This window comes from Paroedura picta, chromosome 12 (assembly GCF_049243985.1).
Source record: "Paroedura picta isolate Pp20150507F chromosome 12, Ppicta_v3.0, whole genome shotgun sequence".
Classification (NCBI taxonomy): domain Eukaryota; kingdom Metazoa; phylum Chordata; class Lepidosauria; order Squamata; family Gekkonidae; genus Paroedura; species Paroedura picta.
In genome coordinates, this window is record NC_135380.1 from 39,496,871 (window position 1) to 39,516,862 (window position 19,992).

The window sequence follows — 19,992 nt, forward strand, 5'->3', positions numbered from 1 at the left end:
TCATTCCACCAGGTTGGGGCCAGGACCAAAAACAACCTGTTCTATCAGGTTTCACTCCAGAAGTGACACTTTGTGGTGTCAAAGCAATGCAGATTCCGCCACCCCCATTGTTCCCTGCCATCATGGTTAGCAGGATGTCTCTCACCTGAGCAGGAGAGGAGAACTTGCAAGTCTATTATCTACTCTGATTTGAAGTGATGATCTCCAGGGACCAAAGGAGAGGTTTTCCCCAGCCACTTTCAGAGACATCTATGACTGAAGACCTCTGGCTTGCAGGAGTGTATGAGGTTGGGGTAAACAGTGGGGGAGGGGCTATTGTCTCCATGATGCATTTTAAAGTTCAGAATCATAGAATTATACAGTTGGAAGGTACCTCTAGAGTCATCTCGTCCAGGGGTAGTCAACCTGTGGCCCTCCAGATGTCCATGGACTACAATTCCCATGAGCCCCTGCCAGCAAACGCTGGCAGGGGCTCATGGGAATTGTAGTCCATGGACATCTGGAGGGCCACAGGTTGACTACCCCTGATCTAGTCCAAGGAGTTCACAATTAACTGCAACCCAAAGTGACCCCAATTTCACACTTCTTGGATGCATCTCGTTGAAAGCAGGATACTGGGCTAGCCAGGCCATTGGTCTGATCCAACAGGCTTCCTCCTATGACAAACATCCCTTCTTTGCACTGCCTTGACAACAGTGACAAGTTCTGTTTGTCTCTTGTACGAGGCGTCAATTCAGGGCAACAGCTTCCGCCCTAAATAAGCAAAACGTTCGTAGCTTAATGTGACAGAACTGTTTTCTGTTATTAATACTTGTCTTCTACTGCATCACAAAACGTCTAATTTTTTGGATCAATGTGCCTTGAAATGGCAACATTTGACTGTGAAATCAGCCATCTCAAACTGTGAAAAAGCTCCTTTTTTTTTTAATTACAACTAAACCTACCCCAATTTGGTCAGCCTTTTCTTTGAGGAGATTTCCCCCAGACTTTGTCTGCAAACATTGGCTGTAGGTAAGGTTAAAGAGTCACACGCATCTGTTCCAGCTGTAATGTTGTGATGCATTTGGCATTAGCTTTCCTACGGGCGGACAGCCAGGGCAATATCTTCATCAGGTATGGAACGTGCACCAATTCCATTTGTTGCAGCTGGTCCACGAAAGACCGACGTGGGGTGACCCATCAATTACGGAAGACCTTTCTCATAAATATTTGGCAGACTCTGGAGGTACTAAGTTGTGGATCTCAGTTAAAATATATATTTGCTTTCACTTGATTACATGAGGGGTGCGGTGGCTACACTTCCACAAAACTTTATTATCTTTAAATCTGTATGGAGAGGAAGTGCTGTTTTTCACTACCCAAAGTGGCTTACAAGCACCTTCCCCTTCGTCTTTCCTCAACAGACATCCTGTGAGGTAGTTGGCAGAGAGAGCTCTAAGAGAACTACTCCGGGGGAAAAAAACCCTGAGAGAATGGTGACCAGCCCAAGCTTGCACGTGCAGGAGCAGGGAATCAAACTCAGATCTCCTGATGGGAGTTTGCTGCTCTTAACCACTACATCAAGCTGGCTCCTTTTAAAACATTCCATCTGTATCCATTTTAAAGGATATACAGGAGAAGAGAAATATTCTCCTCCTTAGGTTTTAAAATCAATAACCACCATTTAGAAGGGGGCCAAACAGCAAACAGGTAGCCAGAAGAGTTGTTGAGACTGTGAGATCTGTTTTCTGGGTGAACTACCAGCCAGCAACTTAACTAGGGTGTTTTGTACCAACAGGAGCTTCTGAACAAAGGCAGCTTCACTGACAATCAGCTTGTCTGGTGGTGATAAGAACACGGAGAAAGAAAGCCAGGTCTTTACTTCCAAAGTGGTGGCAAACCACTGGCAAACCGTCCAAAGTAGGTCAAAGGTGTTGTGTAGGAGAGGGGAGATATGCCCCTTCGTCCAGAGACCTGGAGCTAACAGCACACTAGAACTGTAACTTGTTGGTTTTGGGAAATAGATTGAGATGGGTAAGGTAAAGGTAAAGGTAAAGGTATCCCCTGTGCAAGCACCGAGTCATGTCTGACCCTTGGGGTGATGCCCTCTAGCGTTTTCATGGCAGACTCAATACGGGGTGGTTTGCCAGTGCCTTCCCCAGTCATGACCGTTTACCCCCCAGCAAGCTGGGTACTCATTTTACCGACCTCGGAAGGATGGAAGGCTGAGTCAACCTTGAGCCAACTGCTGGGATCGAACTCCCAGCCTCGTGGGCAAAGCTTTCAGACAGCTGCCTTACCACTCTGCGCCACAAGAGGCTCTTTGAGATGGGTAGCCATGTTAGTTAGTTAGTAGCAACAGAAAGCAGTAAGAGTTCAGGAGCAGCTTGCCTGTTAATGCTGTTCAAACAGCCCAGCAGGAAGTGTGCATGGCAAAATTAATCCAAATAAGGCATAACAAGGATATTTCCCCCCCAAACAACATTGTTGTCAAATAGTTTTGGAATAGTAACCAACATTGGCTGAAGAAGTTATAAATAATTAGGACTGGAAAAGCCACCCATTAGAGCTTGTTTTACAGCAAAATGCCTTCTTCAAAGAATCATTTACTGAAACCAAAACAGGTCAGAGCTCACACTGGCTGCAATGGCTCAAAGGTGGCTCTCTAAGAGATAACAAGGCAACCAAATATATGACCCTAACAACCATACAAAGCAAACAAAATGAACACCCAGTAGCAGGGATCATACGCAAGGTCTTAAAATATGAAATTTAAGTACTTAAAAGAAAGGTAGGATTTAAAACGAGATTAAAATGAAGTACAGACAGTTAATAGAAGCTGTCGGTGACACTGGATACAAACCTTTTCCTAATATTTACTGAAGAGAACATAAAATTGGCAACCATCAAGCTAACAAATGAAAAAAAAGTCTGCCAAACGAAAGACCACACGATCCTCATCTCTGCCAGATATCTCAGATAATGTGAAGATCACTGTGGACCAAATAGAGTCATAGGCCCATTATGCACGGAGTGGAAGGTCCACATTCGGGATGGAATGGCGGTGGCTAAAATCACTAATTATGCATGCTGCAGGCGGCAACCAGACGCAGAGTCAATGTATGCCGCCGAAAAAGCCGTATTAGCAAGATGCAGAAGAAAGTGGAGCTTCCTGGGACCAGGGCGCAACCAGAAGCGGCTCCGGAGTAGCTGCGTGCATAATTAGATACTCTGGGTTTTGCTGCCGTTGCATTCTGTCCCGTGCGTAAGCAGTTTGCTTCACTTCTTCTTCTTCTGCGTTCTCCATGCCGCCGTTTCAGCGGCTGTGCATAATAGGTCATACAGAGGACAATTCAGCAACCCATGAATCAGGCTTTAACTTGAAGGTGCTTCTGGATTTTTGTTTTTTGGGGGGAAATATGTCACCATCCAAGAGTGGCTGATTCTTCCAATTTTGATTGGCTAGGCTCCTAACCGACCATGCCCACGTCTTCTCTGGACTGAGCTTACATGTGTTAACCTTCATCCAAGCATTACTCAATGCAGGCAACAGTGTCCGCCATTTTGACCCGCTTGAAAAAGAGAAACATAATTGGCCCTATTTGTGTAACCCCTCACTTCAAATCCCGGTATAACCTCAGCCAGCAGTTTCATCCAGAACCGAGCCCCGCCAATTCCCACTGCACATGAGGCATGGGCCTGAACAGAAATACCTCAGAACTACTTCCAGGTACAATTCAGTAACAACTGAATCCACCCGAGCACGGCACATAAATTCAACCACCGAAGACTATAACATTCAGTGGTATCAAAGCCTGCTATAATGGGAATTTATTGCTCAAATGGCATTAAAAATGCATGTTTTATATACAAACAAAAAAAATTGTGTGAGGAAACAAAATGGTTCAAATCCTGGGGTATGTTCTCTCTCAAAAAGGAGACATGATATCAAAGCTGGCATTTTCTGTTCAAAGCAGAGACACAAAATCTCCACTTAGAAATCCGAAATCTCCATTTCAACACACTGAATGGGATGAGATACCTCAAGAGCTACTTTCTCCCATACACATTTGCTTGAGTGCTCAGGTCATGTTCAGATAGGGCTTCCATCCTCCAAGTGAGGTCTGGCAAGTTCCTGGAATTACAGCCCATCTCCACATTACAGAGAGCAGTTCCCGTGGAGAAAGCTTCTCCTTTGGAGGGTGGGCTCTAGGGAACTGTCTAGTGCTGTCCCTCCCCTAGTCTTTACCCCTATATGTCCCCTACAGCAGGGGTAGTCAACCTGTGGTCCTCCAGATGTTCATGGACTACAATTCCCATGAGCCCCTGCTAGCATTTGCTGGCAGGGGCTCATGGGAATTGTAGTCCATGAACATCTGGAGGACCACAGGTTGACTACCCCTGCCCTACAGCACAATTCCAAGGGGTTCTGAAAGTCCTCTTATTCCCTAGACCTTTAATGTTTTTTTAAGGGTGGGGTTGCAGAGAGGAAGTCTTTTAGGGGGTTATTTTGTTGGCTGTAAATTGTGATTTTAAAAAAATTATGCTTTGTAAGTTGTCTTCCCCCCCTCCCCAAGGGTATGATGTACACACTTCAGTTAATACATAAACAACTCTTATGATCTTATGGATCTTTCTGTCTATAGAGCAAGTGTTGTGCTATTGAAATAGGATCTTCAGTATCCCCCGGCAGGCATATTGCTTAGAAGGATGAAAGCTAGACAGAGAAGCCATGTAGCCCAGAGCAAGACTTCCCCCTCCCTCATAATTTCATAGACCTCTAGTTAAAGTGAGCAGCTTGAAGAGCCTGATTTGGCCAGAATTTATCAGAACTTGGTGGTTCAGCAGGGCTGGACATGGTCAGTACTTGGATGAGAGACCATCAACTATGTATGCGGTTGCTACAGAGAGGAAGGCAATTGGAAACCATCTCTTCTCATCTCTTTCCTGGAACACCCATGGACAGGGTCACCATGGATCAGCTTGTGATTAGATGGCTTCTTCTTCTTCTTCTGAACTGATAGAGGGGAGGCTCTTTCTCAGCTTGAAACAGAGCACTCACTGAAATACTGAGCTGGAACGCTTTCCATCCACCAGACTTCTCCAGGGAAATTTAATTGGGGCAGAGGCTTAAACCGCACAATGTCATGTTTCACATTTACAGCCCATCAAGTCACAGCTGGGTGGGTCCCAAATGACTATCTGTTTTGAGACTTGAAGCATCACTAACTCATCAGGGAGAATTGGGCAGACGCAGCAATCTTATTCTTCACAGGCAGGTCACTGTTAACTTTTCAAAGGAAAACACACGGTCACTAGGAAACCATATGACATTTCAGCGATTCATAGTCCACCTTGGATGGAACAAATGCTAGGAGCTGAAGACAGACTTCTAATCCCAGCTTTGTACCAAAACTGAGACCCACCATTCTTCCAAAGACAGCATTTCATAAAGAAGAAAGGTTGATGATGATGATCTGTGATGTGTTGTACTTGTATCATTTTCTATGTAAAAGTTCTCAAAGGGCGTAGAATGGGATGCTGGCAGACTAGACCTGGCCAGCGGAATATCCTCTGGTCCCTATTTACCTAGGTCAGATCTAGTCTCTGTTCCCATATTGGACAGCCAAGTCCTAGAACTATCATTGATGCTCAGTGACTCTACTTTCAAGCAGATGGGCTGCTGCTGTCAAATCATGTGCCCACAAGCTTTTGCCATGTTTTGCCTATGCACATATCTGCTTGGTTTCCTGATTTCTTTTTTATTAGTGCATTTATCCTGTTGCTCTTAACAAATGTACTCCCATGTCTGTGTAGTGTTAACATAGGGGTTACCACAGGGTCAAGTAGGCTAGATAGCCATAAATCTGTTTGATGCTTAGGTGCCCATTATCTCTCTGGGCTTTGAACACAGTCTTCCCTGGATAAATATTGGTTTTTGTGGAACTGTGAGATAGGACTTTTGTGCCTAAATCTCAGGGTGGTGGGGAGTATTGGGGGAATGGCCTCATAAGGGTTGTGAGCTGGCCCATGGGAATCAGTCTTAGCAAGAATCTTGAGATGTTCAGTTCATTTGACTTTTCAATAAAGAGAATTTCTTTCAACAAAGTCTGCTGATTTTTAGAATTCAACTGGAGTCTCACAGTTTCAAAGATGCTACCTGCTAAAGACATTTTAGCCAGTTTTTAAAGCTATTATTGACTTTTTACCTGATTTTATATATTTTCTACTTTACCATTTTATGACAACCTGATTTACTGATAGAACATAAAACCTGGTTTACAAATAATCATTCTATTTTTGCCTTTCAGGATGCCCTTTTTAAAAAGTAAGTGAGAATTCACTTCCTTTCCACCTGTCCAACTGCAGTCTCTCCAAATATATATTTAATCTATTATTTATTAAAATACTGATGTCTTGCTGTTCCCCCCCCCCAAAAAATGATCAAAGCAACTTGTCAAATTAGCAACACACAACTGTTACAAATTAGCAAAATTTACAGTATGGAAATCCAAAAACTGGCAACAGTGCAACCGCTAGAAACTCAGCAATCCCAAACCAAGCAAATCTAAACTAAGGAGCCAACTTGACAGCACATGAAAGGAAGGTCTTTCTTTGACATTCAAATGCCAACAATGAGGGCACCAGGTGAGTTAACAGGAAGTTCCATGCAGGGAAGAATGAACTGCTTTTGGTGCATTTCTTCATTGTTCCAGGATCTAATTCTGCTCTCGATTCTGCTCCCTTTTGATTCTGGTTTGACTTCTACATTTTATTTTGGAATTGGAGTGTGCAGGATTTGGAGCTGTTCCTTCCATTCATTTGCATCTATTCCATATCTGATGAACATGAACATGAACACATGACCCCACTCTAAAAAAAAGCAGTGATTGTACACACTCAGGGGAATCCTGATTCCTTTTTGTGGGTATTTTTTCTGACATCCACTTCTGCTCCTGAACTCAATGCCATCTGAAAGACCACTGGCAAAACCATACACTGAACTGGTCCAAATCACTAGCATGTTTCAACCATAATTATACTGGTGAAAGTAAATTATCAGACCCCATTCACAGACAGTCAGTCAGTCAGACAGACAGACAGACAGACAGACAGACAGACAGATCTGGGTTGGGAAATACCTGGAGACTTTGGGGGTGGAGGCAGCAGTGGGCAGGATTTGGGGTGGGGAGGAACTTCAGTGGACTATAATGCTATTGAGTCCACCCTCCAAAGCAGCCATTTCTTCAGGGGAACAGATTTTTTTTAGATTAGAGGTGAGCTATAATTCCAGGGTCTTCACCCACATCAAGATTGCTATTCTGCAATGTTTTATCAGTGCACTTGTGCACATTGATAACATGCAAGTAAACAAAAGATTTAGAGGAATGGAAGGAATGAGCTGGAGTACTCTCTACAAAATTTGGAACATGAATGAATGAATGAATGAATGAATGAATGAATGAATGAATGAATGAATGAACCACTGTTAGATTATTGCCATTGTATTTGACTATGTTATATATTAGGCTGTTTCATGCATCCCACCATGATGTTATATGTAAACCGCCCTGAGCCATATGTAAGGGCAGTATAAAAATTGAATGAATGAATGAATGAATGAATGGACTAGTCTACACAGAAACCTACTGAAGACTACTCAATGGGTTTTTTTAGATTATGCTAGTCCTAATTGGCAAGAAGACCAGGTTATTCCCAACACCACAATCCAGGGTGAAATATGGATGCAGAGAATGACAGAAGTATCCCTCGGTATCCATGGACAGTAAGCAATTCATGACTCACAGGCCACCACCTGAAATTATGACTGTCATTCTCCAGGTGGGGTCTGGATAGCTCCCAGAATTACAGCTGATCTACAGACAGAGATCTATCCCCCCTAGAGAAAATGGCAGCTCTGTAAGGCAGCCTGTATGGCAGAGCTGACCAAACTGTGGCTCTCCAGATGTCCGTGGACTACAATTCCCATGAGCCCCTGCCAGCACACTGGCAGGACCTCATCCGAATTGTAGTCCACAGACATCTGGAGAGCCACAGTTTCGCCACCCCCCATATGCAAAACTATCCTGCACTGAAGTCATTCCCTTCCCCAAATTCTGTCCTCCCAGACTCCACCCTTAAACCTCCAGGAACGCCCCAACCTGGAGCTGGCAACTCTAGCTGCCCAGCTAAATACAACCTGGACAGTAGCTATTTGAAGGCAAAGCCAAAGCACTGGCACCTGACCTACCTGTATATTTTATATCGGGTTGTAAATCCTTGACGATGTCTTTCCACAAAGGATAAGTAGCTCCGCGAGTGGTGGAAGGGCCCCCTGTCTGAAATAAGCCAATCAAATTCCTTGGAGACATGTTGGTTGGTAACAGCTGCTTCCTGGTGGGAGGGCTGTCCTGTGATATGGTCCCATAGAAAGAGGAAGTAGAGGTACTCAACAACCCTCCAGTTCATGCTTTTCTGCCTGCCTTTTTCCTCTCATTCTTGCTCCATGCTGTGGAGTCCTGCGGGTGGGGAAAAAGAAGAAGGGAGGGAAAAGGAGGGGGGAAAGGGGAACAGAGAAACAGGGGCAAAGGGAGGTGGGGTTGAGCGTTATAGAAACAGCAAGAAATGGAATTAAATTTCACAAATGCAAGTTTTGCTTGTGTCCCTCACCCAGTAGGAAACCAATGATTGGGAAACCAGTAAGGTGTAGGTATTGGATTGTCACCCTGAATTCGAATCTCCATTCTGCCATGGAAGCTCATCAGGCCACCAGCTGCCTACTGTCACTCTCTGATCTCATATGGTTGGTGAGAATCATAGAATCATTGAGTCATAGAATCATAGAATCATAGAGTTGGAAGGGGCCATCTAGTCCAACCCCCTGCTCTACGCAGGATCAGCCCTAAGCAAAGGTTGGATGCACCTAAAGCATCCAAGAAAAGTGTGTATCCAACCTTTGCTTGAAGACTGCCAGTGAGGGGGAGCTCACCACCTCCTTAGGCAGCCTATTCCACTGCTGAACTACTCTGACTGTGAATTTTTTTTCCTGATATCTAGCCTATATCGTTGTACTTGTAGTTTAAACCCATTACTATGTGTCCTCTCCTCTGCAGCCAATGGAAACAGCATCCTTCCCTCCTCCAAGTGACAACCTTTCAAATACTTAAAGAGGGCTATCTTTTCAGGTGGAGGGTAAGATGGAGGGGAAAGATTGGTGGCTTAAGGTAGGGCTGCTAGTTTGCAGGTGGAAACAGTAAAATGGGAGAAAAAACACCATTGACAGCTAGGCTACCAGCCACCAAATAAAAAAAAACACACCTTTATTTTCATGATGTCATCACGTGGGCAGGTTATAAAACACATTTTCATGTTACTGAGGAAACAGATATTAAAACCTGTTGTATAACTTTTCCACATTATGACATATTTGTATAGATGATGTTTTTATGGGTTTCAATGGGGATTGTATTTTATGTGGGTTTTATTGTGTAACCCAGCATGAGATGGCTTGCCATGAGTAGCAGGATAAACATTGAATAAATAAACAAATTGTAACTATGAGCATCTAAATAAAAGGGACCAGGGGTCCTGGGAGGAGTTGGTGTTAAGGGTTATGGGCCAATCAGGTCCATCAGAGAGCCAGCTTCATGTAGTGGTTAGGAATGAAGATTTCTAATCCGGCGAGCTGGGTTTGATTCCCCACTCCCCCACATGCTATCAGCTGGGTGACCTTGGGCTTGCCACGGCACTGATAAAGCTGTTCCGACTGAGCAGTAATAGCAGGGTTCTCTCAGCCTTGCCTACCTCACAGGGTGTCTGTTGTGGGGAGAGGAAAGGAAGGCGACAGTAAGCCACTTTGAGACTCCTTCAGGTAGAGAAAAGTGGCATACAAGAACTAACTCTTCTTCTTTATTGGCGCCTGTATAATTGGCAATCCACCCACTGGCTGCCCAATCAGATTAGAATTCCTGCCCCTAACTGTCTTCCTACAATTTTGCCACTTCTTCATAGTCTCTGGCCCCTCAGACACCTCTCCTGAGGTGAGTGAGCTGCCAGGGGTGCCTGGGGGCTCTTTGGCCTCGCCCTCCTCAGGCAATGGCTACTCTCTGCAGAGCTTAGGGAAGCCAGCCTTTGTCTTCTCTGAGGGGAAGCGCCCTCCCTCCCCCAAATGCCGCCTTCCCCCTTGTACGGACCCTCAAACAAACAAATTTGGACCTGGCAACCCTAGTTACAAGCCACATTGAGTTCCCATTGAGGAGAAAAAACTGTACCAATATACAATACAAAGAAATAAAAGAATGAAAACAACCATCGATGCTGTTATTTGTAATGCAGTTTCAGCTTATTTGGCATTTTCCTAGGAATGCTCCTGAGCTAGCCTACTCCAGTATATGGAAGTTCCATTTCTATCATGTAATCAAAATCATACAAAGAATCCAGCTGTATCAGGTGGGAGGTTCACTGCAGCCAGAATCCTGTTCCCAACAGTAACTGGGCAGATCATGTTGACCTGCCCCGCTTCCAAAATGGCCAGTGATGAGCCTGGAGGGGTGGGAAGAGGAGGGGCTTTGGGTGGGAGTGCACACAGCTCTGCTTCCCAGCCATATTCTGCATGATCATGCCACTTTGGGGGTTTCTCAAGGCCTGAATAATGTCTTGGGCAGGGGTAGTCAAACTGCGGCCCTCCAGATGTCCATGGACTATTATTATTATTATTATTATTATTATTATTATTATTATTATTATTATTATTATTATTATTATTATTAGATTTATAGCCCGCCACTCCCTTGCGGCTCCCTTGCGAATGCTGGCAAGGGCTCCTGGGAATTGTAGTCCATGGACATCTGGAGGGCCGCAGTTTGACTACCCCTGGTCTTGGGGGTTTCTCAATGGTAAAAAAGTTGAGAAAGGCTGGATTAGGAACTTCCTTTCTTGAGATCAAATAACCTCCTCCCGTTTCCTACAACCTCTTCTCTCTTAATCCCAACATTGTTTCCCTTCTACATAAAACTATCCTTTGAAGCGGCTTGGTACTTTGCAACTCTTTGCCTGTTCAAGCTCTGCCAACACAATGGATGCACACACGTTGAAGAAACCGCAGGAGCTCACACCAAAGAAATGAGCAAAAGTGGGAAACTGGCCAAAACAACATCAAAAAATATGAGACAAAATGGCTGAGCACAGTGAGGGAGGCATCAGAGGGCAATTCAAATTCCCTGAACCACATTACTGGAACAGTCTGACCTACTTGTAGGGAAAGGAAACGCAGGCATGGTTCTTTCCATGGCAGGACGCTAATAAGGCAGGGTCCTTTTGAGGCTGAGCGCACGCTGAGGTGCCTCAATTAATGTTCTGGCATTTCTTCCTGGTGTGGCTCTTTCCTTCGGTGATGGAATTAGCCAAGTTGCAACTCCTTGGCTGGCCTGCTGCCTTGTGAAGGAATGCAAGCCAAAAAACCTGTTTCCTGGCCTTGTGTGACACATGGAATGCAGCCAATCCCACATCAAGATGGTGTAGGACAAGAGAGAGAGAGAGAGAGAGAAGCCAAAATGGAAGCTTGGTGATAACAGGTAAGCATCAAGGACAGGTGTCTGTGTTTAATTGCAGAATTCTTATTTCAAAACTCTTATGTAGGGTTGCCAGTCTCCAGGAAGGGCCTGGAGATCTCTCAAAATTACAACAGATCTTCAAACTACAGAGATCAGTTCCCCCAGAGAAAATGGCTCCTTTGGAGTCTGGCAGTTGCTTGGAAGACTTTGGAGGTCTCGATGGCTTTATGCTCCACTGAGGTCTCAGGCTGCACTATACAATACTGTTTCTCAATCTTGCTCTCTGTGCAAGGGAAAGAAGGAAAAAGAAGAGCTAATCTGTACCCACTTTTTTCACCACCCGCAGGAGACTCAAAGCAGCTTCTCTTCCCCTCTCCATGACAGACACCCTGTGAGGTAGGGGAGGCTGAGAGAGCTCTGACTGGACTGCTCTGTTAGAACATCACTCTCAGGGCTGTGACAAGCCCAAGGTCACCCAGCCTGCTTCATGTAGAGAAGGAGTGGGGAATCAAACCTGGTTCTTCAGATTAGAAGCCACCACTATTAAACACAACACCAAGCTGGCTCTCCAAGGGATGGAGAAGAAGTTGGGAGAACAGCAGATACATGACTCATGTCCTTCGTAAAAGACAGGGCTGCTATGAATCTGAAGGCAGCTACATTGTCCTGCCTTCCATCTGTCATTTCCTTTCTATTCTGCTCTTATTTTTTCCCCTTCCCCCTCTATAAACCATGCCCACGTACATCCTTTTTTATGCAGTGCTTTATCAACAGTGATGGTTCCTGAATGCTACATTTCGGGAGGCCTCCTGTGACCTTCCCAGAAGGTTTAACAAGTCAGGTGAGCTGGAGGTGGGGGGAGATGTCAGGTGTGAGAAAAGCAATCCCTAACAACAGCTCAGGATGAAGGGAACAGCATGTCTGTGTTGATGGAAGCCGGCGTGAGGTTTAATGAAATGAAACAAGGGCTGTTTCCAAAGCCAATGGATCATGAAAATGGACACAGAGATCAATGAAGAGGCATGGAGGAATAGAAGAGCCAAATGAGGGACTTGGGAGCTGAGATAATACAGGGAAGCCAGTTGGAGAAAGGTAGGGTTGCCAGGCCCCCATTGGTGGCCAGATCTCTCATTTTGGCATGCCCCCCCTCCTCTGGCTCCAGGTGCTTTTGCGGCAACCCTCACCTGCCATTCACACTCCCTCCCCCCCCCCCATGCTCCCTGGAACCAGGGAGAGCATCTGGCATGCTGATGTCACCCAGAAGTGACATCAGCACACTGGGGTATAGATGCTCTGGATCTGGGGCAAAACTCTATGGTATATTAACTTCATTACCATAGACTTTTCCCAAATGCCAGAGTGCCATTCTCCAACATCTCTGACTTGTCAAGATCACTACCAGATGATGTCAGCATGCTGGATGCTTTTCTGGATTTTGGGGAAAGTGCAAGGGCCCTGCGGTGGGGGGGGGGTGACATCAGTGTATCTGGGAGCTCCCAGAAAACTCTTGGAGAGTGGCCCCTCTTGCATCGCAGAGACACTGGCAACACTAGAGGAGGGGAAGGGAACAAAATTAATGTGGTTGGTTGAGGAACCTAAAAAAGGACCCTACAAGGACCTAAAAAACCTTAAACTTTTGCACCTACCACAATGTCAAGAAGACAAAACTATCAAGCAACATGAACACAGGGTTTGTACCGATCCCTGTGACTGTTTTGTTTCATGTAGTTGTTTAGACTCTCAAGCTGACAATGGAAAGATACCGTTTCATACCTCCATTCTGGCATAAAGCTTGCTGGGTGCCATTTGGCCGCTTAGACATAATTTGCTTAACCTACCTCAATGGGTTGTTGTGAGGATAATGAAGAAGAAGAGTTGGTATTTATACCCTTCTTTGCACTGCCCAAAGAGTCTCAGAGCGGCTTCCAATCACATTCCCATCTCTCCCCACAACAGGCATCCTGTGAGGGACATGGGGCTGAGAGCTTGGTGAAGAAAGTGCTCTGTGAGAACAGCTCTAACAGGACTGTGACTAGCCCAAGGTCACACAGCAGTCTGCATGTGGAGGGAATCAAATCCAGCTCACCAGATTAGAAGACACTGCTCTTAACCATGACACCACACTGGCGGATGGTGGAATCATATGCCAACCCATGAAGAAGGGTGGGATAAAGCACGCAACACATTTCTGGAACAAGAATCTAACCAGGAAAGGTGGCATGATCCAAATTAAAAGTCAGCAGGCTCTGACTAACAGCAGTGGTGTCATGGGGTGTAAATGTCATGTGCATTTGCCCTGAGAGACAAACATCACAATCCTATTCCTTTTGGATTAACATTTTTGTCCCGGGAGCGTTGCCTGGGAGATTCTTTCAGCATTAAAGTTTTACATGTTTCACAAGCACAGTCCCTGCCAAAACAAGTCTTTTAGAAAAAATCATTGGGATTGTGTTATTTTGTGGGGAAAGGCAATATTGTGAGGGCCATTAAATTTAAGTACTCTCACAGTTACATAATGGAGGTAAGACAGAAACGCAGCAGCGCTGTCGGATCCCTGGCTAAGCATCCAGCCTTGAGAAGTCACAGCTCCAAGATTTTACAACCGGCGAAGGAGCGAAGAGAAAGGGAGTGAGCCTAAGCAGGTCTCCTTAGAAGTAAGTCCCCTTGGATTCAATGGCGTTTCTCTTAGGGAAGTGTTCACAGGGTTGCGATCGAACTTTCGGGAAGCATACTGAAGAAAGGAAGCAAGACAGGAGAGACGAAGCAACTCTCAAGCGCTTTCCGCAGGGTGAATCCACTTTTACCTAGAAGCGCTACAATGAATCGTTTTTTGCGGAACTGTTGCAGGAGTGTTGCAGATTGTGTGCGACATCATGCGGAATGTCAAATTAGTAGCGTTTACCATATGCAAGCCTTCTGCTAATTTTAACTTGTGCGGAATGGCACTCAGTGTGGAAATCCTTCAGCTCCCTCCCAGGCCACCAGCTAGGGCTTCCAGATCCAGATTGGGAAACTCCTGTAGATTTGGATGGAACCTGAGGAGGATAGGCGCCTTAGTGGGATACAATGCCATAGAGTTAGGGATGCCAGTCCCCAGGTGGGACGAGGGGATCCCCTGGCATTATAGCTCATCTGAGAACTAAAAAAAAATCCCCTGAAGAAATTGGCTGCTTTGGAGGATGGACTCCATAGCATTATACTCCACTGAGGTCCCTCCCCAACTCAAATCCTGTCAACTCCCAGCTCTACACCTCAAGCCTCCAGGTATTTCCCAATTCAGAGCAGGCAACCCTCTGTAGAGTCCACCCTCCAAACCTATCTCTGGAGATGAGCTGTCATTTCAGGGGATCCCCAGGTATCACCTGGAGGCTGACATCCCTATCCTTTGGCAATCGGCAACTGCCAGAAAGCAAGCCCTGCATCGAGCAATTAAGACACAAAATGCAATTAGGCATCGTCAGAAGTGATTAGGTAAAGAAGTGGAGTAATTAAGCATGTGATTTGCAGGCTATGTCATCTGGGCAAATGGATTTTGTCATGAATAAATGGCACCGAAGACCGGGTCATGGGACGGACAAGGTTACCCTGTCTAGAAGGATCGTCTGAACTGCAAGATAAACTTTATGTCTTACATTTTGATGCTTAGAGGTAAAAGCATCTCAATTGAAGCACTCTACATGGAAAGCTGTTTTTGGTACCCCACTTTTTACTACCCAGAGGAGCCTCAAAGCCTCTTATGATTGCCTTCCCTTCCTCTCCCCACAACAGACCACAAGTGCTTAAGGATTTGTGGGGCCCAGAGCACCAGAGCCACTTTAAGGATTCACAGGGCCCTAGCAGAGCACTCTTGGGGCAGGAGCAGCCCCACTGAGGGTAGAGGGGCTCCCCAAAGTGGAAAGGGGTATCACTCTGAGTGCTCTCAAAGAGGGGAAAGGGAGGAGGAGAGAGACTATGGCCATGGGGTGAGGCCATCTTGTGGGGCCCCTAGAAGCGTGGGGCCCATAGTACATGTTACATGTGCTAAGTGGATAAACCAGCCCTGAAAAAGACACTTTGTGAGGGAGCTGAGGGTGAGAGAACTGTGACTGTCCCAAGGTCACCCAGCTGGATGCATGTGGAATAGAGGGGAATCAAGCCTGGTTCTTTGGATTAGAGGCCACTGCTCTTAACCACTCCACCGACCTGGGTTGAGTGAGGAGTTGTGCATATATCTGACCGAGGAAGAGAAGCCAGTGCTTTGGATTTTGCTGTTTGGGGTTTTCTTGGAGTGTGTTATCATTACAAACTGGAAGGTGGAAGCTGCCTCAGGAAAGTTGCTTCTAATTCCTTTCATGTTTCCCAGGACAAGGAACAATATGAAGGTAGCTGAAGACCTCCCACTGAATCACCTGATCTCCAGGCATCAGCGAACAGTTAACAGGAGTAACATGGCCCCTTTGGAAGTTGGACTCCATGGTATCATGCCCCAAATCCCGGTCTCCTAAGTCTCCCCCCTCCAAAATCTCCAATTTTTCCCAACCTGGAGTTGGCAATCCTAAATACTGTCATTGTCTATGCTTTAGATCCTGGAATTCATTGGCAAGAGCCCATATCCTCAGTCCCGGACCGTAAGTTTGCCAACTCTGTGTTGTGGAATTCCTGACATTTGGGGGGGGGGAGTTGAGCCTGGAGGGGGTCCTCCATTGGGTGTCATGACTCCATAGAAGCCATTTGCAATTAATCTCTGTCATCTGTAGATCAATAGTAATTCTGAGAGATCGCCAGCCCTCCTTGAGTGGGGAAGGAAGAATTTGGGAAGAATTTGATGTCACTTCCAGGTGATACTCTACCAATTTCCCCTCATCTCTATAGCAAACAGCACAAACATGGGTAAATTCCTAGACTGTCACTATGGGGGCCATTTTCTGGCCATTTTTTAATCTTTCCTGCTCTTTTCTCGAGAGTGGGGAATAAGAACTAAGCTCGTGGCTTTATTTACTGCTTTATACATACTGCTAGTGATTCTTTTGAACTAACCAGCATCTTAAAATTATGATCCTTCCCCCTCCTTTGTACCTTTTTGTCATATACATTAGGCAATTGGACCTGAGGGACTAGTATCGTGCATATATCATCGGTTGCATTGCCAAGAACTGTTGGGATTAGGGTTGTGTGCTTGGAATGGCTGATTCGGTCACCGCCGCACACAACCCTAATTGGGATCATTCCACAATGGCTAGCCACTTCTGAACCAATCCGCTGTGTCTCTCAGCAGCCAAGGCTGGTCACACAGCACCTCTATTGGTGGGGAGGAGTGATTGCAGGGTGAGAAGGCAAACACACAACCAGCCTATTAATGCACCTATAACATGCATTAATAAAATTAAGGGAAGCAGCCAGGCTCCAATGGTTCACCCCTATGGGGCTTTGGGAGACCCCTTCCCCCACGTCACCCTATGGTTGTTCTGACACTGTGTTTTACTCTGTGCCATTTTACTTGGCGTTAATAGATGGAGGATTCAAATGAGTAGCCATGTTGGTCTGAAGTAGCACAATAAAATCAGAGTCCAGTAGCACCTTTAAGACCAACAAAGATTTATTCAAGGCATGAACTTTTGAGTGCAAACACTCTTTGTCAGACTATGAACTGACCATCACTGTCATAATGATCAGTTCATATTTGTTTGTTTGTTTGTTTGTTTGTTTGTTTGTTCGTTCTTTCATTTGTTCATTCGGTTTGTGTCCCGCCACTCCCCAATGGGCTCATGGTCTTAAAACACCATTAAAACACCCCCATTAAAAGACTTAAAAGCCCACAACATGGCGGATGATCTCCCAACCTACTTCCCCATCCCAACTAGAGGCGTTGAGAGCATGGGGTAGCATGATGTCCACAGGCCCACAACCTCCCTTTCGCTGGGGGGGGGGGGCAGCCGATCTTCTCCGCTGGCCCCAGCCTCAACCATAAGCCCGGTGGAAGAGCTCCGTTTTGCAGGCCCTGCGGAATGATGTCAAATCCCGCAGGGCCCGCAGCTCACCCGGGAGCTCATTCCACCAGGTAGGAGCCAGGACCGAAAAGGCCGTGGCCCTGGTCGAGGCTAGTCTGACGAAGAGTGCTTGCACTCAAAAGCTCACGCCTTGAATAAATCTTGTTGGTCTTAAAAGTGCTACTGGACTCTGATTTTAATAGATGGAAGGGTCTTTTTTCCTTTCTCCTCTCCAGCGTACCAATGTAGCTCTTAGGCACTGCCGTCCTTTGAAATGCAGAGCGTGTCCAAAGCTCTCATGCTGCATTCCAGAACTCTCCTCTGCTCTTCACACCCCCGATTTCAAATGTCATCTCCCCTCCAAACGAGATGTTCTCACACTTTCCCAGCCTCCTGTAACCTGTTCCTGCTAGAAAGGAAGGGCTGGGGGATCAGAAACGACAAAACCCGATAATGAAACAAGCTCACTCTCACTTTCAGCTTTGCACACAATTAGCGTGTCTCACTCTCTCCCCCCTCTTCCCCCGCGTACGTCCCATATTTGGTTTCCAAGCAAGACATAATGGTGTTTGCTTAGTGTGGTTTTCCTGGAGGAGAGAGACGAATGGTTTCAGCTGGTACTCACAGTGCCCCTGCACATGTACAATCTGCCTGGGGAGAAAGAGAGATTGTGGGTAGCGTTCTGAAGGGCAAAGGCATGAGTGATGAGTCAGCTAAGAAATGGCATTTCGGGAACACGAGGTGCTGAGAATCATGGCTGGGAAGAGGAGAAGATGTCTGCTTAACCTTTGGTTGTGGCTTGTCCAGGTGCATCCAAAGGACTGCATCTTCTAGCCTCGACTGGCTCAAAGGTTCTTAGTGCTGGAAATATTGCCACAAATATTAAGAAGGCGTTAACTGGGGATCAGGACTATTCCATGGCGAGATGTGGTTTAGCTGTGGAAAGCAGCCTTTCTCAACTTTTTTATTATCGAGAAACTCCTGAAACATTCCTCAGGCTTAAAAGCTTCCGAGAAGTGGCGTAATCATGCAGAATATGGTTGGGAAGCAGAGCTGTGGAAATGCCCACACGGGGCTCCTCCCCATCCCACCCCCTCCAGGCCCATCATTGGCCATTGGGAGGTCAACATGACCATATATGGTCATAAAGGTAAAGGTATCCCCTGTGCAAGCACCGGGTCATGTCTGACCCTTGGGGTGACGCCCTCTAGCGTCTTCATGGCAGATTCAGTTCAGGGTGGTTTGCCATTCCCTTCCCCAGTCATTACCGTTTACCCCCCAGCAAGCTGGGTACTCATTTTACCAACCTCGGAAGGATGGAAGGCTGATTCGACCATGAGCCGGCTGCTGGGATCGAACTCTCAGCCTCATGGTCAAAGCTAAAAGTTTAACAAATTTAAAAATATATAAACAAGTAATTAATCCCCCCCTCCCAATTTGGGTTAACCCCTTCCCAGGCTGCCAAGAAACCCCAGGGCTTCACAAAACCCTGGCTGAGAAAGCTGGTATAGAATAATAGAAACTTATAGTTCGAAGGGGCCATACAGGGCACCTAATCCAACCCCCTCCTCAATGCAGAATCAGCATCAAGCATCCAGGATAAGAATCCTAGAATCCTAGAGTTGAATGGGGCCACGTAGGCCATCGTCCAAACTCCTGCTCAATACAAGATCAGCCTAAAAAGGGTCTCCAATAGAAGCTGCTTGGAAAGGCCTTTCTCCACTCAAGACCTCCAATTCATGGTGCTGAGTAAGAGAGGCGAATGTTCTGACTCAGATATAAAGGCAACTTGATGTGTGGGGAGGGCCATTGTGGCGTAGTGGTTAAGAGTGTTCAACGAATATCTGGGAGTTCTGGGATTGAATCCTCACTCATTACATCAGAGTTCTCTCAGCCTAGCCCACCTCACAAGGTTGTTGCGGAGAGAAAATGGAGGCAAGGAGAAGGCAGTAAGCTGCCTAGGGTTTCCACAAGGGTTTCCACAAGGAAAAGGCCGGGAACAAAGGAAGGGAACAAAAATTAATTAAATTGCTCCATTACTCCTACAACATAGAAAAAACCCACTTGCACCCAAATGCACATCTGTTTGCAAGTCTGTTATCCAATGGGCAGGGTGATCCTAGAAACATTTTTAAGGGAGGCAGCTTCATTGGACAGACCTGAGTAGGATTCTGCACAGAATCCAAGTGACAAAGCCAAAGTGGATGGTGCCCAATCAGATAAAAATATTTTACTACCCAGTTAAGGCTCCCCAAAAAATCCCTAACCCATTTTGCCAAATAGCTTTGTCAGGGGGATCTGTTTGTCTTGCAGTAGTTCTTCCAAAAGCAGTCAATACCCGAGTACAGGAATGCCAGGCCCCTGCTGCAGCTGGGGAAACCCTTGCTTTGGCATCAATTCAAAAAGGGTTCAGAAAGCAGGAGTAAATCCCTCCCCCCAAGACAGCCACTCTCCCTGCAATCCCCACTCAGCAACTCCACAAACACACACACACT

General features: G+C 46.0%; 1 protein-coding gene across 1 annotated transcript in view; it reads right to left on the minus strand.

Annotated features, from left to right (window-relative positions):
* Nucleotides 1-19,992, minus strand: part of BRINP1 (BMP/retinoic acid inducible neural specific 1) — a 152,139-nt gene that overhangs the window by 101,023 nt on the left and 31,124 nt on the right. The window contains exon 2 of the mRNA XM_077305687.1: nucleotides 8,231-8,498. Coding sequence (XP_077161802.1) covers nucleotides 8,231-8,448 — 218 coding nt within the window. The 5' untranslated portion in view covers nucleotides 8,449-8,498. The remainder of the gene's footprint in view (nucleotides 1-8,230; nucleotides 8,499-19,992) is intronic.